General features: G+C 40.4%; 1 protein-coding gene across 1 annotated transcript; it reads right to left on the reverse strand.

Annotated features, from left to right (window-relative positions):
- Positions 1-516: 516 nt before the first annotated feature.
- Positions 517-21,885, reverse strand: RTCB (RNA 2',3'-cyclic phosphate and 5'-OH ligase). The gene is made up of 12 exons (NM_001015631.2): positions 21,756-21,885; positions 18,865-18,943; positions 16,340-16,407; positions 15,044-15,143; positions 12,850-13,006; positions 11,132-11,288; positions 10,015-10,174; positions 8,576-8,751; positions 7,580-7,768; positions 6,775-6,885; positions 5,085-5,204; positions 517-1,622 (listed from the first exon to the last, which is right to left on the reverse strand). Exons 1-12 carry the CDS (start codon positions 21,846-21,848, stop codon positions 1,515-1,517), a joined length of 1,518 nt encoding a protein of 505 aa, NP_001015631.1. The 5' UTR covers positions 21,849-21,885; the 3' UTR covers positions 517-1,514.
- Between the last annotated feature and the right edge of the window lie 375 nt (positions 21,886-22,260).

Raw genomic sequence — 22,260 nt, forward strand, 5'->3', positions numbered from 1 at the left:
TGACATCACTGGGAAAGCCCAGTTAGAGGGAGTCCACACAGATACTCACTGTTGCCTCATCTCTAGAGATGAGAACCTAGCACCTGCCCAAAGCCTGTTTCTCATCCTCAAATGCCCTCCAGTGTCCACAGGTAACCTGCATCCTTAACTCATCTGTGCACAATGATCACTGGTCCAACCCAGAGGCACAAGTAATATACAATTACTGCATTAAGATGACTAACTTATTGGTAACTTTCAAACTCTAAACCCATTTACGTTACTGAATGCTCAAAGTAAAGACATGCTGTTTCATGTCACATTTTTTCAGAGGAAGTCTGCTTTTCTCTAGCTAGCATTTAGAAGATACTCCAATGGGGGATTTTATTATAAGTTGAGGGATAAGTGTTAGAAAAGAGTATCTTTAAGGTGCATCTCTGAAAGCAACCAGAAGAAAATCAGAAAACAGCAACATTGACCAAAGTGAATCAAGTAGAAATACTAACCATCCTAAGCTATGAAACATTAAACATGAAATATAAACAACATACTACAACTTTATTAGATTTTTCTATTTAGTGTCTGGACTCAGCTGTGGCCTTAGTAACCTATAACTTTAACAACTTCGGGTGTCATAGTACATAGCACCTCGTCTGATTAGGTGGCACAAGACTAGTCAACCTGTCAACACAGAGTAACCATTAGCATCACAGCTGTGGCCATTTCATGTTTTATAATAATTCAATCGCAAATGTAAAGATACTCAGTATTTTGTGGGGGTTGTCTGATGCTGCCTTGTAAGTTATTATTCAAGAAAAGTCTACCTGACCAGGCCTAATTAATGACAGACAGCAGCTGATGCCATTTTTACAGGTAGTCAAAACTCTGCCTTATATTTAGAACAACAAAGGTAACAAGTCTATGAAGAGATATCTTCTTTTGGGTGCCCATCCCTACACTTCCACACACACTCCCCCTCTATAACTTGTCCCATTATCCATCTGTTCAACATCCTTCTTTGACCCATTGGTATGCACCAAGTAAGAATAGCATTTAGGGTTTTGCTCAGTGCAGGACAAGGCGGTATAAAAGTGGATAAGTGGACCAAGTGACAGAGGGAAAAAAGACATTCCCAAACCTTCCTATTTAATAGAATGTTCTTCACAGTACCTCACAGGCTGGAAACAGAGGCTGGCGTAAAGAGCTTCATTCTGATGAAGAAAGACTTGTGTGACTGAGTAAGGCAGTTTCTTGACTTAGCCTCAACCCCATCATATTTTTCTAAAAATCTGTGGGATAATCAGGGAGGAAGCATATGCATTTCTTTCCAAGTGGGGGCAACATGACTCCTCCCAGAAGGAAAGTTTACAACACTGACTCCAGAATTGGAAGCCGCCCCACCATCATTTTGGAACAGGCAGCTAGAGCTGCACACCCTGGAACCTGTCAGGTATCGAGTCTAATGTCTGAAGAGTGTTTTTGTCCACTTCCACTTCACGGAGGGTCAGTGGTGTCCGGTGGCCGTGGTCAGGGTTCTATCCTTTGATAACAGCAATTGGCCTCAGTTTAATGGCCTTCTTGCTGATTCCGGCATCATGGCAGGTGTTCACCACATCCGTCACGTTCTTATAGGACTCAGGGGCCTGTAGGGGTGGAGTTAAACATTGCAAAAGTCTACTTAAAATGGAATCTTTCAAAGTATTAATCGCCACTTGTAATTAGAGAAATGCACATTCAAACAGCACTGAGTTGGGTTTGTTTTTTTTGCCTATAAAATAAGCAAAGATTTATTAAGTTCAGTGTGGGTAAGGGGGAAGTATGATAAACATTCTCATCTTGTTTTATATTTTTTCTGTATTTCTCTAAATTTCCCCAAAGAACGTATATCATGTACATAGTAGGAAAAGCAGTAAATGTAATTGAATAAAGCACATACACCAATATTCAACTGAAAGGAAATGTACCAAATCATTCTTTTAGTGGTAACTGTCTTTGGATGGTAGAGTTATTAACAATTTTGATTTTCCCTTATTATATGTTTCTATAGTTTTCAAAATTCCTGGAATGAACACATAATACCTTCACAATAAGGAAAGGTTATTACATTCACATATATAACTAACTCTGTATTTACGCAGGTGTACATGTGTATTTATACATACACATATACACAGTTTGTGGTTTCTAGTAAGACCTCCCCACCTTCCTTCAGTCTCGCCACCAACAGAAGAAACCTCTTCACACACACCTTTCATCTCCTGCCTGTCAGCACAGCAAGCTTAGAACTCTCACTGAACCCCATGGAGCTGTGTACACACCCCTTTCTGAAAGCCCGTCTCTCCTTCCCTTCCAGTTTCTGAAACGTTTCCGCTGCGACCCCTGAACTCTTTTTCACTGAGTCAAAGGGAAAGAACTTCTTCCCTTCTTGTTTAAACATTCCCTTTGCCTTCTTGTTCTTGCTGAAACCTGGATCTACCCTGAGGATGTTACTTCTGCCTCCAACTTTCTGAAGTGGCAGCTGTTTTCTCTCCCAAACTGGGTCATGCCATTAGGTTGAGAGGAGGGACAGGTGTCCTTGCTCTTGATGGTTCCTTTCAGACAGTTTTCCCTCCTTTCTCTCAGCTCTGAATTTTGCAGTCATCATCTATACCACCTACTACTCTTCTTGCTGCAATCATCTGCTAGAATCCGTTCCCGTTGTTACTGGAAGATTTCCAGCTCCTGGGTCACCCTCAGCCTCTCCGCCTATAATTCCGAACAATTTCAATATCCAGGAAGAGGATCCTTTCAGTACCTGGTGTCCTAGTTCCTTGATTGCTGCTCCTTCAATGCTTACTTCAGCCATTCACTCCCAGAGTCATACCCCAGAACTAGTCATCACCAATGCTTACAACTCCCCCAGTCTCTGCTCCCAACATCCCAGGCTGGTGAACACAGCCTAGGTTTTCACCTCCAACAATCCTTTAAACTTCACGAGACCCACAATCTTTCTTCAACCCATCAACAACCTTGATTACCATTCATTGTGCTGTACTTGCAACCCTGACTAAAGGAAACTCAACATCTATTTCACGCCTCCATCCATAGAGTTGAATGTAGCTGAAAAACACCCAACCAATAAATTTAAGTTCAAGTGGATCCCTGACACTGTTCTGCCAATCACCTAAATTTCACTAAGCCAATCACTCTCTCTTAAATGATGATTTCATACCTGAGCTCCTAACAAAGACAAACTCCATGAGATCTCACCTCCTTTCATCTCCTCAGTTAAGTCACTCAGTTGTGTCCAACTCTGCGATCCCATGAACCGCAGCACGCCAGGCCTCCTTGTCCATCACCAACTCCCAGAGTCCACCCAAACCCATGTCCATCAAGTTGGTGATGCCCTCCAACCATCTCATCCTCTGTCGTCCCCTTCTCCTCCTGCCCCCAATCCCTCCCAGCATCAGGGTCTTTTCAAATGAGTCAGCTCTTTGCAGCAGGTGGTCAAAGTATTAGAGTTTCAGCTTCAACATCAGTCCTTCCAATAAACACCCAGGACTGATCTCCTTTAGGATGGACTGGTTGGATCTCCTTGCAGTCCAAGGGACTCTCAAGAGTCTTCTCCAACACCACAGTTCAAAAGCATCAATTCTTCGGTGCTCAGCTTTCTTTATAGTCCAGCTCTCACATCCACACATGACCACTGGAAAAACCATAGCCTTGACTAGATGGACCTTTTTTGACAAAGTAATGTCTCTGTTTTTTAATATGCTGTCTAGGTTGGTCATAACTTTCCTTCCAAGGAGTAAGTGTCTTTTAATTTCATGGCTGCAATCACCATCTGCAGTGATTCTGGAGCCCTGAAAAATAAAGTCAGCCATTGTTTCCACTGTTTCCCCATCTATTTCCCATGAAGTGATGGGACCAGATGCCATGATCTGTTTTCTGAATGTTGAGCTTTAAGCCAACTTCTTCATTCTTCTCTTTCACTTTCAAGAGGCTCTTTAGTTCTTCATTTTCTGCCATAAGGGTGATGTCATCTGCATATCTGAGGTTATTGATATTTCTCCCCGCAATCTTGATTCCAGCTTGTGCTTTTTCCAGCCCAGCATTTCTCATGATGTACTCTGCATATAAGTTAAATAAGCAAGGTGACATATACAGCCTTGACGGACTCCTTTTCCTATCTGGAACCAGTCTGTTGTTCCATGTCCAGTTCTGTTGCTTCCTGACCTGCAAACAGGTTTCTCAAGAGGCAGGTCAGGTGGTCTGGTATTCCCATCTCCTTCAGAATTTTCCACAGTTAATTGTGATCCACACAGTCAAAGGCTTTGGCATAGTCAATAAAGCAGAAATAGATGTTTTTCTGGAACGCTCTTGCTTTTTCGATGATCGAGTGGATGTTGGCAATTTGATTTCTGGTTCCTCTGCCTTTTCTGAAACCAGCTTGAACATCTGGAAGTTCACGGTTCACATATTGCTGAAGCCTGGCTTGGAGAATTTTGAGCACTACTTTACTAGCGTGTGAGATGAGTGCAATTGTGTGGTAGTTTTGAGCATTCTTTGGCATTGCCTTTCTTTGGGATTGGAATGAAAACTGACCTTTTCCAGTCCTGTGGCCACTGCTGAGGTTTCCAAATTTGCTGGCATACTGAGTGCAACACTTTCACAGCATCATCTTTCAGGATTTGAAATAGCTCGACTGGAATTCCATCACCTCCACTAGCTTTGTTCATAGTGATGCTTCCTAAGGCCCACTTAACTTCACATTCCAGGATGTCTGGCTCTAGGTGAGTGATCACACCATCATGATCATCTGGGTCGTGAAGATCTTTTTTGTACAGTTCTCCTGTGTATTCTTGCCACCTCTTCTTAATATCTTCTGCTTCTGTTAGGTCCCTACCATTTCTGTCCTTTATTAAGCCCATCTTTGCATGAAAAGATGAGCTCAATTTCTGTCCTTTATTGAGCCCATCTTTGCAAGATTCCCTTGGTATCTCTAATTCTCTAATTTTCATCTCCTCAAGGATATTTCTATTAGCAATAGTAACAACTGCTGTCTCTGTATACTGGCATACATTATGAACAGTTTTATGCTGCATACTTTTCAAAATTTCACTTACCTCTTCCATTACCAGCTTGGGTGAGGCGACACGGATTGCAATTCCCATGTCTGCCAATTTGTCGAGGACATCCTGGAAATCTAAATTACGTCTTGACTTTGCTCGGGACAGTGCACGGCCCTAGGTTGGGAAAGGAGTGAACTTCATTTATAAATTATGTTCAATCCCAGTGATTAATTTAAACCCTTAGGATTATATGCTTTTTCCTTGACTTCTTTTTAAACTATAAAAAGAATTAAAAACAATCTTTTCCTATTTCATCAAGCTTATAATATACCTTTTGTTTTAAGATTCATCATCTTTGTGGAAAACAAATTCGCATTTACAAAGCATTTTAAGATTCAGTTTTGTGTTTCTGATTGCTATTATCAAGTAAATACAAATATGTTCATTTAAAATTGTAAATGATAAGTCTATCATCACAAAAACTTTGTGCTGTTTGTAATTTAAAACAGTTTCTCAACCTTAGCACTTACTGACATCCTGGATTAGGTAACTGTCATACATACTCTAAGACATTTAGCAGAATCTTTGGCCTCTACTCACTACATGCCAACAGCAAAACTCCTCTCCCTGACGGTGACAATAAAAAATGCCCTGAAACATTGTTGACATGTGTGAGGGAAGATGATTTTGATCACTGGGTTAAAAATTAGGAGTTGAGAGGCAACTGGAAACAAGAAAGGGTCAGGAGTACGGTTTATATATATAGAGATATATATATGTGAGGGCCTGTCCGGTTGAAAAGATATCCTAGACAGTTTCTTTTTTCCACTCCATCACCAGCTAAGAACGTTGATGGCTTAGAAAAGCAGTAAGAAAACTGGTCTGGGGGCCTACTACCTGTTTTTGTAAATAAAGTTTTATTAGACACAGAAAACCCACTTGTTTATGTACAGTTGCTTTCTACTATGATCGCAAAATGGAATGGCTCCTAGAGATCTTCTGGCCCAAAAAGCCTAAAATGTTCACTGTCTGGTGCTTTATAGAAAGTTTGCCAACGCCTGGCTTAGAAGAAGCAATACACTGAAATAGGTAAGCAGTCTGCACATGGGTCCTGATTTGTAAAACAGGGCGTTTCCTCCAAATCTTGAGTGGATCTACTCAGTAAGGAACAAATTGTGCTAACGGCTACGTCTGTAAATCACTGAGAAACACTGTGCAGTAAACTTGTATCAGGTTAAGTTTTATCAGTTATGCTAGTCTGACAATTTCTCAATCCACATTTTGTGGATTCAGAGTTGAGGAATAGTTCCTAGCCATACAATGAACTCACCAAGGTTGAGATACTTGGTGACCTCAGTATATATTATTAGACAGTATATATTCTGGGGATAAACTCATGTAGAAGACAAGACAGATCCAAACCTCAACTTTGTTAATGTTCAACCAAGGGCTTCCCTGGTGGCTCAGACGGTAAAGAGTCTGCCTGCAGTGCAGGAGACCAGGGTTCAATCCCTGGCTCTGGAAGATCCCCTGGAGAAGGAAATGGCAACCCACTCCAGTGTTCTTGCCTGGAAAATCCCATGGACAGAGGAGCCTTGCAGGCTACGGCCCATGGAATCACAAAGAGTTGTACATGACTGAGAGACTTCGCTTTCACTTTCAAGTATATTTGCCCATCAAAATGCAAAGCAATGACTACACTGAAGATAGTCTTTCTAAGTGAGCTTCTGTTTTCATAACTCACCGCTCCATGACAAGTTGTTCCAAAGGTTTCAGTCATGCCCTGCTCAGTACCAGTAAGAACATAGCTACAGGTTCCCATGGTGCCACCAATGAGCACTGGTTGTCCGGTAAGCTGAGGAAGCACACAAATCAAACATGTTAACATTCAGGAGTGCATGAACTTTCCATGCCTGAGATTTAAATTTCCTCTTGCACTAAAGGACTGTGGAGAAGCCTGGGCCTCTAAATGCACTGCTCTCACAACTACATCAAGACAGTATTTTGATTCTTTGATAACTGAAAGGTAAGGGTAGAGGATGGGAGGGAAAATGTGAGGACCAGAAAAATAGAAGACAGACCAAAAGTAAGAGCAAAACAAAACTCAAATGTGTAGGGAAGAGTTTTTAGGAAGAACCATCCTGAGCAAGCGTGGCACTTGCCCTCTCAGGCTTGTTTCCTGATCTGTGAAATGGCTGGTTAAGGGTCCTTCTAACTTGATCACAGCCAGATATCGAAAGGAGAAGAGGAATGAAACAGACTGAGTTTAGTCTTAATCCTGTCTTCTAATCATTCAAAGGCCTTAAAAGAGAATCTTAATGTATCTTAATGGAGCAGAATATTCTCTATGCAGCATTGTTTAGACAGCACACTGTAAGCACCGATGGAGGGTGAAGTCGTACTTCAGAGAAGACTGGAAATCACTGTTCTCATGGATGACAGACTGTTTTCTTTTCACAATTGCTGCTTTCCTGTTTAAATTCGTCCATATTTAGAACTGTCCAAATCATGCCCCCACTGCTTAAAACCACAAATGGCTCAGTACGTACTTGGTAATCAACCGCAATGAGGGGATGGTGAGGAGGGAAGGCTCGGGTGGACCCCTTCCTGTGTACTAACAGAGTCCGCTCCTTCCCGTCCACCACATGCTGTTCTACTTTGGCAATATTGTGAGAAACATCATAGATCACATGCAGGTCCAAGTCATCAGGGGTTGTGTTGAAGACCTTGGCAAAAGCCTAAGAGAGAAAGCATAATGTTAATAGTGGCCAGAACTAGCTCTTCAGAACTTACTGATTCTGAAAGCTCTGTTCCTGAAGGGAGTGAGGGATCTAAGAGTTCAAAATTAGCAAAATTATTAATCTTCATGTAAAGGACAAAAACTGTCTTTAGACCACAGAGCAAGTGTCACCGAATAAATTGCAACTACTCTTGGGACTTCCCTGGTGGTCCAACGGTTGAGAATCCACTGGCCAGTGCAGGGGACACGGGTTAGATCCCTGGTCCAGGAAGATCCCACATGCCATAGGGCAACTAAGCCCACAAACCACAACTATTGAGCCCACATGCCTAAAGCCCGTGCTCTGCAACCAGAGAAGCCCCTGCAAGAAGCCCAAGAACTGTAACTGGAGAGTAGCCACTGCTCCCTGCAACCAGAGAAAGCCTGAAAGTAGCAACAAAGACCCAGCAAAGCCAAATTCTTTTTTAAAGAAACCCTTTGGGGAGGAAAAAAAGATTACAACTACTCTTGATCTCACTCTTCAGAAGTGCTTCTTCCTCAGCCTCCTGAATTTCAGGAAACAGGACTTCCACCCTCTCCACTGCTCAAGGCAAATTCTAGGAATAATTTTAGTTTCTCTTCTCCCCACTCCTGATACCCTACTGAGTGAGCTTAAGGACACGACAAAAGCTTGGACTCTTTGCCAATATTTTGAATATCTATTACACCAAAACCAAATTATATAGGCTTTGACTTGATTACACTGTTTTAAATCATTTAAGTTCATCATGTATAACTAGGAACAGACAAGCAGCTTCAATTGTACCTGACGGGTTAAGAAGGTCATGGAAGAGCGGTTGACCCAGGCATAGTTCCCAGCCGCTGCCATTCCCTTCAGGTAGTCCTGACCCTCTGGGGAAGCAATTCGAGCACAAGCCAACTGACGGTCATTGACTATAATCTTGTCTCTCTTCATGGCTTTTTCCATAGCTACAAGTGCATCTGAAAGGAGAGAGAGCAACCAAGTCCAAGTCAGCCGGCTTTCCCTTTATAATTCAGATTTACTGCAGAAAGGTAGACTATATTCAAAACCATTCTAAAAAGAAACAAGTAAAATACATTTTTCCCTTTAAATTGTTTCTGAGCTCATCTACTTGTTGGTTAAGATGTATTTATGGAGAATCTTCTGTCAGAGCTGTCTGACACAATGTATGTGGACCCCAAAGAGAACACTTGCTCTCTAGGACTTGTAAGGGGAATGGAGATATAGAGAATTAACAACATCATGGTCTGAGTTACTCTTTTCCTGGCATGTGAATGAGAAGTAGTAAAACATGTATTACTATCACAGCTTTTGAAAATAATTTTCAGTGACTTAACCTAAAAGAACTGGAGATAAGTTGCTAGATCTTCTGCATGCAACTCGAATTCGTGATAAACTGTAGAGAAGTACTCATTAGAAAGTTCAGAAATGTTAGCCAGTGCTCCATACTCCTGCTAGACAAAATACCCTAAACAGGCCATGTTGGGACAGATCATTAAATTCCCACAGAATGAAACATACATACAAGGATGAACCATAATGGTAACTCAGAGTTTATAATTTCCATGTGTCCATATAAGTTATCCTATATCCATAAACCCTTTCACACATCCTACGAACCATCCAAAATGACCTTTATTTCCCTGCCTCCTGCTTTTGTTTATGCTGTCTTCTGGTCATGAATGTCCTGCACATATGATTGTTCAAATGTTGTGTGTCTATGAAGTCACCTCTAAAATCTTTTACCCAAACATTCTGTCTCTTCCATATTATTTTATCAATTACTATCTTTTGCCTTTAGTTTTTCTTTTTAATAAACATGACATCTTTCTCATGAGATAATCTGACAGCAGAGTCCTTGCCTTACTATTTTATCACTGAATCCATCATAACACCCAATCTTGATAAATCTGCATCTATCATAAATTCTACAATTTAAGATTTTTATTGCTCTTTCTTGGTCAGCTAGTAACAGTAATCTGTAGAGTAAACATAAAAAGTGGAGCTTTTACAACACTGTACAAAATAATTATTCTCATTTTTTTCCAACAAGGAAATTAAAGCCTAGTGAAGTTAATTTGTTCAAAGACGCGTTGCCAGTGAGGAGAACAAGGGTAAAAAACTACAAGTAAACTTTCAGCACTTTCTCCCTTAAACTTCTATATGGTTCCCCATAAAACGTACTTTTTAGCACCAAGCCAAAACTTAGGTCCAGAATATACCTGTGGCAACTTGGTGGCCCAAGCCTCTGCTTCCACTGTGGATCATCACACACACCTGTCCCTTATGGTCAATGCCCATTTTCTTAGCAGCATACTCGTTGAAAATCTCATCCACAACCTGGATTTCTGCATAGTGGTTGCCTGCTCCCAGAGTCCCCAACTACAAAAGTAAGAACGTTTGATAAAACAGCAGCTACTCTGGTTTGAAAAAAATCCATTTAAAAAGCAAATTGGTAGGAACAATCAACAAAAAGATAACCACACAAATAGTGTTTTATGTAATAAAGAAACTTCTAAGCTTAGAAAAGTTTCATTTATTTCAAGTAGTATTCCACACAACTAAAATAGTGTACAGCAGTTCCTGCAGTTTACTGTTCATTATCTGCTTGAGGTACAACACATTAAAAGCTTCATCAACCAAAACTCAGACCATCAAAGGGCTCACAGGACAATTTAAACATCATGGAGAGAATGGTCAAATTTTGGGATGAACTCTGATGAATGCTGACTCTTACACATCACTGGAAGGATATATCCCATAATTGGAGCTAATAGATGATTTAGGGACCCAGAAAATGGCAGTGCAACAAGAGTCTTCAGAGGTTGCCTAGTTTTAACTTTTATCTCAATTCTCAGCTAAGAAAACAAGACCCAGAAGGCAAGAGACTTGCCTAAAGTCATAGTGAATTAGTGGCAAAGCCATTACAATTAGTGTAAATTTCAAACATCTGGTATATTTTTAATCTCATGGACACCACGAACTGACAAGGTATCTGTTTTCAACCTAGATGCTAGAAAACTTTCAGCCAAATCTGTAGATTGTCAAAGTTTATACATAAGCAATTTTGGTATACATTTTAAGTCTTATAATCATATTTCATTTTCTTCCCATCCACTTCTAATTCATGACACCTTGTTTTATTTTATGAATATGTGCAAACTCCTGACAGCTTTTTAAGAGTAAGAATGAAGCATAAATAAAACTGTGTTCCTCTCAATGTACTCCGAAAAACGCTGGGGATATACTCTCCACACATGGAAGACAGACTCCCCCCCTCGCCCCGCCAAAAAAAAACCATGAAAAAAATGAACGTCTCCCCTCCAGAGTGAGTGTTACCTGGGGAAGGCCTCTTTTTTTAGCCCTGGCTGAGACTTTATTGGGATCAGCTTGCAGCATCCTTCCATACTCCTCACAGTGCTCCTTGTCCTCTGCCCAGGCATAGCCTTCTCTCAGGGACCAGTCCACACCCATCTCCAAGGCCTCCTCCAAGTCTCTGAGTGAGTAACAAGGTGAAGGTCACTTCACAGCCAAGGCAGATCAAAACCTAAGAATGACCACATCTCAAAGGGCAGAGGAAAGCACTCCATTTATTGCCTGTGCCTCAGGCATCGTGTGGGACACAGTTCATGCTATTAGCAATTTTAGTTTTTTGAGGAAAGCAGTTTCATAAATAATTGAATACTGAAGTACTAAACACCACATTGGAGATGATTATAGTTCTTCACATTTTTACAGCCCCTCATACTTTTCAAATTTTATTTCCCTCTCTGATCCTGAGTTCTATGATGCAGTGATTAAGCAGCCACAGAAAATTTATAACTATAACCAACAGTCATTATCTATCACCAACTTTACCACAGTTAACACTAACTTTTCATAGTAACGTATGAAAAATTACAAATAATAAATAAAGCTATCTCAATGTCCTCAGGCAACAGAAGTACTACCTAGCTTTACTGTATCTGCATTTTGAAGTTGAGGTGTATACACATTAAACCCCTAGAAGGAAAAAGCTCTCATCTTCACCTAAGGTCCAGCCCCTTTTCAAAATATTATCAGGAGCAATTACAATGATCAATGTGCTCTCCCCACAACAGCTCATTTCAAACATTACCTATTAGGACAAAATTCCTATCAAAAGTATTTGTAAAGATGCTTGGAATTTATTAGATGTTCCAAGTATGCTTTTCAAAGTGGAACTGCATGTCAGGGACCACATAAAATCACAGAATAAGCATCTTCCAAAAGTATCAGTTTTACTCTAAGTGTTTTTTGGGGGGTTGTGTTTTGCTTTTTGGTAAATAGGAGTTGTATATAACAGGAAATAGCTAAAACGTTTTGATATTAATGTCTGTACACGTATCTGAATAGAACACAAAATTCATACAAATTTTAAAGATAAAACAGAAGATATTAAAGAGGTACACTTATTAAGCACACCCTGCAAAGTGTAAGGTGTACAGCTTTACACAAGATATGACACAGTACACCGATGGCCACTGCAGGGTAGTCTTACATGGAATTCTCTACTTTGGAAATACATGATATTGTAGGTGAAGAACAAACTCAGGGCTATCACCCAAAAAGGAAGGTCATCAATAAATACATCTTCACTGACAAAGGACAGTGCTCTTCAGAATATAACCTCTGAAGCCAAAGGATCCTTGATGTGAATCCTGACTTTACTAGCTTATTTACTATTCTCTCTTTAAACCTCAGTTTCCTTTCTTGTAAACCACGGATAATATTAGCATTATTACCTACACAAAATGATATACACATCCACCACCACACAATGCTTTGCACATAGGAAATGCTCAGTAAACATTAATGGATATTATTCTATTTAGAACTGTATGTCAAAGGCTGTCACAATGAACATGAATTGACTAGTGTTTCTAACAAACATTATGGACCTCATGCTTAAAAAAACAGTTCATTACACTTCCTGAAAAGTGACTGAACAATCCCTATCTCCTAAATGTCCTACACTGAATATGAGGATCACGTGGTTATTATCTCTCATTCCATATATTGGAAACTTTTGTTCTTACTTGGCATTCATTGGGATGACACCTTTTGACCCCACTCCCACAGGAATGTGGTCAAACATAGCTTGGGCAAGTTGCTCTTTCACAGGCTGAACATCACTTTCATCTAAATTGGTTCTCAGCAAGCGGACACCACAGTTAATGTCAAACCCAACACCACCTACAAAATAGAGAAAAATTAAGTCAAATATTAGCAAAACCAGGTGGTTAAGCATTGTTACCAGTGGTTACCCACTATGAATAAAGGGTTTAAAAGATAGCCACTCTTAAAGATTATGTTTTAAAGTAGCTGACAAAGTAGCTAACAACAACATAATTTAAACACATACTGTGGGCCAAGGAGGCAAAAATAACCATAAGTAACATTTAGATTAGAGATTAAAATGTGAATTATGTGCTTCTCTTTTTTTCTCGGTCACTCTTATCAGGGGTTCATGAATTCTATTAGTCCTTTCAAAGAACCAACTTTTGACTTTGTTGATCCTTTCCACTGTATATTGTTTCATTAATCTTGCTCTTATTTCCATCTTTCTATCTTTCCTGGGTTTAATTTGTTGTTCTTTTTGTTAACTTTTTGAGATGGATGCTTATATCATTGATACTGTAGCCTTTCTTCCTTTGTAATCTGTGCACTGAAGGCTGTGTATTTCTATTCAAGGATGGTATTAATAGTAACAATTTTTAGACAGGTTATTTTTAAAATTATCATTAAAATTATTTGTAGTTTCCATTATGATTTTCTTGACCCATGGGTTATTTAAATGCATACTGCTCAATTTACAAACATATGGGGTTTCTTCCCCTTAGTTTTTATTGTTCATGATTTCTAACTTAACTCCACTGTGGTAGGATACTACTCTTTGTAACAGTGGTTCTTACGTATGGCCCAGAGATCATTTCATGTCTTTAGGATTAACTGTATAACAATGCTAAGACATTCATTAGCCTTCTAAATGCATTCTCTCTACTGCACAGTGAAGTTTTCCAAAGGCTACATGACATGTGATAACATGTTTGCTGTGAGGCATAATGAAACATGGAATGTGTCCTTACATGTTACTGTTTTAAACTTTTTCAGTTTTAATTTCCAGTAAGGTAAACATCAACAAAAGCCTTTGAGACCAACCTTCAATAATTTTAAGAATGTAAAAAGGTCTCAAGTCTAAAGTTTGAGAACTGCTACTCTGATTTCAATGCTTTGAAATCTGAGATCATCTTCGTGGCTCAGTACATGGTCTAGTTTTGGTGAACATTCTATGTGCGCTTGAAAAGAACGTGTATTCTACAATTCTTGGGTGCACTATAATGTGGGTGCATGTACAATCACATACATATCTTAGAGGTGAAGGTGTCAAGTCTGTAACAGGGTTATTCGCATCAGCTGCGTCCTTAAGGACAAATCTGCCATGACCTCAAAAGAAAAGCTAAAAGTGCTAAATATTGGGCGCATGTACTTGCACTTTTTCCTCTGGATCTTAGCCTCACAAATTCTTACTGTCTCAACAGTTTTCTTATGGTTTCAACAGATGTGTTTTGGTTTTGTTTTGAAATTTTTACACAGCTTTTCTCATTATTCTTGGCAGAGGATTGCTCTAAAATGATCCTGTCCACCAAAACTCTCAACATATAATTTGTACTTTCATCTTTTTTTTTCAGACTCTAGAGCAAAGATACTATTTCTGGTGTGAAATATTTTCAGTGAAAGCATACCACAGCAGAAAAGAAGTGTACAACTAGAAGTGGATAATAACGATGATAATACAAGCAAACGCTTATCAAGTACTTCCTAAGTGTCTAGCATTGTACTAAGTACTTTAGCACAGCTTAATGCATTTAATCTTCACAAAAATATTATGTCGTAAGTAATATCATTAGCTCCAATTTGTCTAAGAGGTAACTGTGACACAAAGAAGATACACTAGCCAGGGAAGTCTTTTGGTTTGTTTTGTAGCCAATGTCTGAATAATGCCTGGCACAAAGTAGGAGCTCAAATAGTTTTAAATAAATATATGCTTTTATTTGATATTTTAATAGCCTCCAAGTGTCCACAATTAATCCTCTTAGAAAATGAAGAACAGAAATGATAGAACATGATGAAGCTGACATGCACACACAAAAAGCAGCCACAATCTATTCTAGAAAGGCTATGATTCTGAGAAGCTACACGCCTGACAGCAGACGTGTACAGTGACCTTACCTGGGGATACCACTGCTTCAGGGTCGTTCATATCAAAGGCTGCCATATTTCCAATAGCAAACCCATAACCTGAATGGACATCAGGAAGACCGATGGATCGCTGAAAGAAAATCAGAAAAAGAAATACAGCTTTCTCCACCTGGCACTCTGGCTGCCTGACAGATCTTACTCTAAAACAGACTGGGAATTAAAACCTTCCCCAAATCAAGATTCTGTTTTCATGAAATCTTCTCTATTGGTGGAAATTGGGTATAAAAATTCCTAATCATAAAGCTAGATATGGCAGGAAAGACTTTTTACAAAGTTTGACCACTGGGATTTTCCCACTTGCAGTTCAGCCAAAAGACAAAAAAATCCACAACATTCCCCACCCCCTCAAATCCTGACCATTAACTAAGAAAACTGAAAAGAGAAACGCCTCAGTACAACATGATATAGGACAACCATACGCTAATTTTAATACTATCACATTTTAAAGATGATGCTTAGACATTGACAAATTGTGGTCATGTCAGGTTGACAGGAGAGGAATGCCAGATTTACAAAGGTCCTCAGTGTTTAAGAAATAAGACAAATGTAACACATCAGATGGAGTGAAAACTGTGCACTGTCTACATCCGGGGCCTAGGGAAGTATCCTGACTCAGAAAGAATGGAGATCACAACATGGTAGGGATATATGCAGACACCTGAACACTTCCTTAAATGTACAAGCCACGTCTCTTCATTTCTTCCCCCAAGTGCTGAACATAGTAACCTGCACCAGGACCTCAAAACATGTCTGCTGGATTTAACATCTACCCCTAATGGTGGAATCTGAAATGCAGACTTGGGTGGGGTCCCCACTTGTACCATCCATTTCTATCCCCAGCATCACCACCAGCCTCTTTTTCCACTCATATCCTTAACAGTTATATTGTGCGCCTCTCTCCCTTCCCTCAGTCCTAACCCTTATACTTCTTTCCAGTATTCCTCCAGTCCTCCTCTTGAACGCGGCCACACTGAAACTTTCCCTGGTGGCACACTAATACAAGAGTGATGTGTACAACAACAAGAGACAAGAGAATAAAGTCTACTCCAAAGGTTCTCAAACACTTACAGATTCTGGCCAAAGGCAGCCAGAGACTGAGATATACCCAGATTCAATTACTTCTTTAAATTCCACAGTTATTTCTAGATGTTTGAGGGCCACTGTCTAGATGATACCACTATCAGCTAGGCATGGCCATTCACCTATTCAACAAACTTTTAGACTAAAAGAAAATATAAGTGACTAAAGCTCTGAATATGGACTCACATGAACAATCCCAGGCAGGGCGGCCACATTGCCAATTTGTTTCATGGCTGGCAGGAAGCCACCAACACCTGAAAACAAAATTTCAATATGAAAAAAGTGAACACATTTGATTTTTGGTAGTTTAGTTCAATTCACTCACTCAGTCATGTCTGACTCTTTGCGATCCCATGAATCATAACATGCCAGGCCTCCCTGTCCATCACCAACTCCCAGAGTCCACCCAAACCCGTGTCCATCAAGTCGGTGATGCCATCCAACCATCTCATCCTCTGTTGTGCCCTTCTCCTCCTGCCCTCAATCATTCCCAGCATCAGGGTCTTTTCAAATGAGTTAGCTCTTTGCATCAGGTGGCCAAAGTATTGGAGTTTGAGCTTCAACATCAGTCCTTCCAATGAACACCCAGGACTGATCTCCTTTAGGATGGACTGGTTGGATCTCCTTGCAGTCCAAGGGACTCTCAAGAGTCTTTTCTAACACTACAGTTCAAAAGCATCAATTCTTCGGCACTCAGCCTTCTTCACAGTCCAACTCTCACATCCATACATGACCACAAGAAAAACCATAGCCTTGACTAGACGCACCTTTGTTGGCAAAGTAATGTGTCTGCTTTTTAATATGCTGTCTAGGTTGGTCATAACTTTCCTTTCAAGGAGTAAGCATCTTTTAATTTCATGGCTGCAATCACCATCTGCAGTGATTCTGGAGCCCTGAAAAATAAAGTCAGCCACTGTTTCCCCATCTGTTTCCCATGAAGTGATGGGACTGGATGCCATGATCTTAGTTTTCTGATTGTTGAGCTTTAAGCCAACTTTTTCACTCTCCTCTTTCACTTTCAACAAGAGGCTCTTTAGTTCTTCTTCACTTTCTGCCATAAGGGTGGTGTCATCTGCATATCTGAGATTATTGATATTTCTTCCGGCAATCTTGATTCCAGCTTGTGCTTCCTCCACCCCGGCATTTCTCATGATGTACTCTGCATATAAGTTAAATAAGCAGGGGGACAATACACAGCCTTGACATACTCCTTTTCCTATTTGGAACTAGTCTGTTGTTCCATGTCCAGTTCTAACTGTTGCTTCCTGTCCTGCATACAGGTTTCTCAAGAGGCAAGTCAGGTGATCTGGTATTCCCATCACTTTCAGAATTTTCCACAGTTTATTGCGATCCACACAGTCAAAGGCTTTGGCATAGTCAATAAAGCAGAAATAGATGTTTTTCTGGAACGCCCTTGCTTTTTCGATGATCGAGTGGATGTTGGCAATTTGATCTCTGGTTCCTCTGCCTTTTCTAAAACCAGTTTGAACATATGGAAGTTCATGGTTCACATATTGCTGAAGCTTGGCTTGGAGTATTTTAAGCATTACTTTACTAGCATGTGAGATGAGTGCAATTGTGCAGTAGTTTGAGCATTCTTTGGCATTGCCTTTCTTTGGGATTTTTGGCAGAAATATAGTCACTTTTCTAGACTGGATTAAATGAAGGGGTAGTGGTTAGGACTACAAAAACAAAGTTTTCATAAGTGTGTTTGAGAATAAGTGGGAAAGAAGGCAGCACACACACAGGAAAGCAGTGAGGGCAACCACACTAATTACAAACACGCCGTCAGTATTCTGTGCAGACTATGATGGTTGCCTGCAAATACTGTACTTGGAGTTGTAAAACATAATCATTACACATTATGTTGTCAATATAAAAAAAGCATTAACTGTTCATAATATTTATTAAAACAAAAACAAAAACAAAAACAAAACAGTTTTACTCTAAATGACAAAAAAGGGCAATTAGGAAGTGTTGTGAAACTGCATGGAGTCAGGGGATCTGGGGTTGTAATATCAGCACATCTTTTTAGACAAGTCAGCATGCCCTGGTGAGACAGTGGTGAAATTTATTTTAGGTTTGTTGACCTAAAAAATAAAAGGGTTAAAACTAGATTTCTATTTCACCATCATCATCAGAATGTTATACATTTATCTCTATATCTGCCCGTAGTCTTGCAAGATAGGTGTGATAAACTCTTTTTTATGGATGAGATAACTGAAGTTTAGTGAGACTAAAGGCATACTGACTTTGTAATTAGACACAACTGGTTCTGAATTCTGGTTCTGTTACTGAGAAACTATAGCCTTGGATGAACTAAAATGACTTAACCTCACCGAGCCTTGACTTAAACATCTGTAAAATGGAGGTATCTTCCTCTTAGAGTTAGTCCAAGAATTATATGCCATAAGCTATGTAAATGCCTGTACATTTACATAGTAAGTGCACAGTAAATGGTTGTTCTTATTGTAACTGTCAGAGGTTGGCTGCAAAACCAACCAGGTCCATCCAGCTAAAGTGCTTTACAAGCTCAGGCGGCCAAAAATGTGATCACGAATAAGTAACAGGCTTTTGTCTCACTTCAGGTCTTGATCATTCCTTGACAATACTTTTGTATTTTTAAATTATAATTACTTGAGTTACCATTTTCACGCCACAAGGTATACACTAGTTGTACTGCCACATGTAAAACTCTATAATTTACGTACCACCACCTCGACAGGCATTCCTTAATTCTTCAAACATTAATTTTTCCAGAGAATCATTCACATAGAAAACTCCTTCAACCTGGTATCAAAGAAAGGGAAAAATTATGTCAGAGCACACGGACCTGATATACAAGTACTGGATAGAATACAAACACTGCAGACAATATTTATTTTGCTTTACTCTTCATAAAATACTCTCACACTACCTTAAATAGCAGAAAACTTCTTACAAGATGTTCCCATCTTTAAATATACCTTTGAAATGTATTTTACAATGTTCCACAAATCATTTTGTTTATTCTTCTACTCTCATAAGCCACATTTAAAAGTTCAACAGGTAAAATATTTTGTGTGCATGTGGGATTAAGAAAAGTCTTCCAACAATGCTCTCACTAAGGCCAAAGGTCTCAGTATTCTTGTGCTTCTAAAACATCAGTAGGTTTTGGAAAAAAAAAAGAATCAAAAGCTCAGATCTAAACATACAAATGCAATCATCTGACCTAAGCATACTTTTTCCATGTCTAAGACAACAGCACACTACACTTTACTGTCCTCTGTTTTGATTTGATAAGTACAAATCTATACTTATGTAAACAGTGAATAAAAAAAAAGCTTAGTTTTACAATCTGTGTAATTCTAAGAGAATAAAAAAGCTTGATGATAGAGGCACACACAAGACAATGGAAGATATACTTATGTAACACCAAAGGTGAGAACAGGTTAATCAGAGATCAAATATTATGAAGGATCTGCCAAGCAGTGAAGAACCAAAGACTTAATAATCATCTGGACAAGGAAATTGATTTATCAGAAGGAAAACTTCTGCATCGTACCACTGGGAGACTAACAATACCAGTTGATGGAGAATATCTCCAGCACACTTTTCTAAAGGGTCGCATTTATTATTCACCGCTTACTGAGGACTCATTATGTGTCAGGACTGTACTGCACAGTAGGGGAGAGACAGAAACGATGCAGGGTTGTCCCTTTGTGCAGCTTCCAGTCTAGGATGTGGTCGACTAGAACATGCAGAGCGTGCAATGACGCCAGTGCTGTAATAGAAGCAGAGTTCTACAGAAAAATCTGATGTAGAAGGGGCTCAACAGTCTAGGGTGGGGGCGTGGGGGGGGGCTTCACAGTTTGTTCCCTTTGTGAACACTGAGCTGGCTCTTTAAAGACAAAAGACATTACTGGAACAGCAACATATTTAGGAGCTGAATGGAAAGATGACATAAAGATGGGAGAGAAATGTTTTTAAGGAACAAAGAGAAATTTTTAGTGTAGCACATGGTTCTTGTGAGAGGAATGGAGATTGAGAGATGAGAATTCAAGTGTTAAATTCTCTACTCTTAAGAGAATGGGAATTCAACACAAGCCTAGCATAAAGGTCAGTAACTTTTTAAGAGCAATATATCAATGTTTCAACTTTCCATTCCCAAGGGAGAGGTGGTAGCAAAGTGTTGTTTCAATAGTTAATGGAAAGTGCTGACCAAAATCAGACTTGCTCCCATGCAGAATTAGCAGGAGAGTGTGAATTAAAAGTTAAGCTAGGACTGCTGTCAAAACATGACAATGTGTGTCACAATCCTCTTAGGATGATCATATGATTTTTTATTTTCTACTCCATTCAGAGAACCGGATTCCATAAAAAGAAACTGCTCCTGCTGCTACTGCTAAGTCGCTTCAGTCGTGTCCGACTCTGTGCGACCCCATAGACGGCAGCCCACTAAGCTCCTCTGTCCCTGGGATTCTCCAGGCAAGAATACTGGAGTGGGTTGCCATTTCCTTCTCCAATGCATGAAAGTGAAAAGTGAAAGTGAAGTCGCTACCACGGGGAAAAAACAGAGCAAAAAGGAGGTTTACCGCTATGGGTTTTTCCTCCCCTCGGCGTCTAGCTAAGTGCTTTGTTCATAGGGGACACTCAATAATAATACTGAGTAAAACAGTGGAGTGGCTCTCAGGAACTTTTACCAAGGCGCAGAATCACAAACCTTCAGTACACTTGCAGGGTATCTAAAGGGATTTCAAAAGCCATTTAAGAACATATGCGCCAAAACCTCACAAATGCCTTCTTTCTTCACTTTAATGAAAGATAGTAAGCATAAATGGCAAGGAAGCCCCAAAATAACAGAGACCAGGTTTTCAAACTCTAGTATCAGGGTCCCAAGTCTTCGTCGGGAATACATCATCCTGTCAGACGAAGACATGAACTGGACACCATGTCTTAGCTGAGCTTCTACTAGGTGAGTAAAAGAAGTTGTGCAATCGACTGACCCTCCAGGCCCTACTGACAAGTGCCTGTGAAAAAGAAAACACCCCGCCCTGTGACCTTTCTCGTCTGTTTCGAGAAGAAAGACTGTTCTATTAAAACTTTGCCTGTCAATTAAAAAAAAAAAAAAAAACACCCACAAAGAACAGTACAGTGAGCTAAAAACTCGGTACAGTGAATACAGGTCCGTAAACGTTACATGAATGACCAGCATGACTCAGAGGAGCGGAGTTTGGCCCAAGCAACTCCACTCCGGACTTGCTGAGCACCTAGTGGAAGACCGCTGCTGTCTCCAAGGCTCAGCAACGGTCCATTTATGAGACTTCTGTGTGAAAACGCTTCGCAAAGGCCAGTTTCTTATTTATGTGGATGCGCTGGACGCATTCCGCTTTCTTCCCCCTCACCGTGCTGGGACGTCTCCACCGGAGACGTTGGGTCGGCACGGAGGAAGCACTCATGGGACGGAGGGGAACTTGGGGTAGACGCCAGAGGAAATCCGCTGGCGGCGGGACGAGGGCGGCCCCCGCGCGCTAGGGGTCTGGAGGGGTTGGAGGAGGCCCAGCCCGGTGGGCAGGGAGGCGCCACGGACCCCCAGCCACGGAGCCCTGCTCCCCCGCCTCACCTGCATGTTGGGCACGAAGCCCTTCTTGATTCTCCAGCAGTTCTTACTGATCTTTTCCAAGAACTGCAGCTCATCATTATAACTGCGACTCATGGTGGCGAAAACTCACGGCTTCCCTTTGAGAATCCACTGGCCGCGTTGTCCCGCTGACTTAAACACCGCCTTCCGGCACTCAGCGCGCAGGCGCGGCCGCTTCCGCAGCAGGGTGGGCGACGGCAAGCGCCGAGGTTCAAAACTTGTATCAATCGCGCGCGCTCTCTTTTTCCTTTACTAGTTAAGATAGACCATCCTCTAGCATTTATCTTTGTGGATGTTAACTAGTCAGTCTCTTCCACGCTAAAGCTAAGCTAAATCCAGTACTTTTTAGTATGATCTAGTTATCTTTCGTTTTGGAAGTGCTTTTCAGCATTGGACAGAGGAGCCTGGTAGGCTACAGTCCATAGGGTGGCAAAGAGTTGGACATAACTGAGCAAACCTCATATTCACATTCAGCATTGAAAAACAC

This window comes from Bos taurus, chromosome 5, assembly GCF_002263795.3.
Source record: "Bos taurus isolate L1 Dominette 01449 registration number 42190680 breed Hereford chromosome 5, ARS-UCD2.0, whole genome shotgun sequence".
In the NCBI taxonomy this organism is placed as follows: domain Eukaryota; kingdom Metazoa; phylum Chordata; class Mammalia; order Artiodactyla; family Bovidae; genus Bos; species Bos taurus.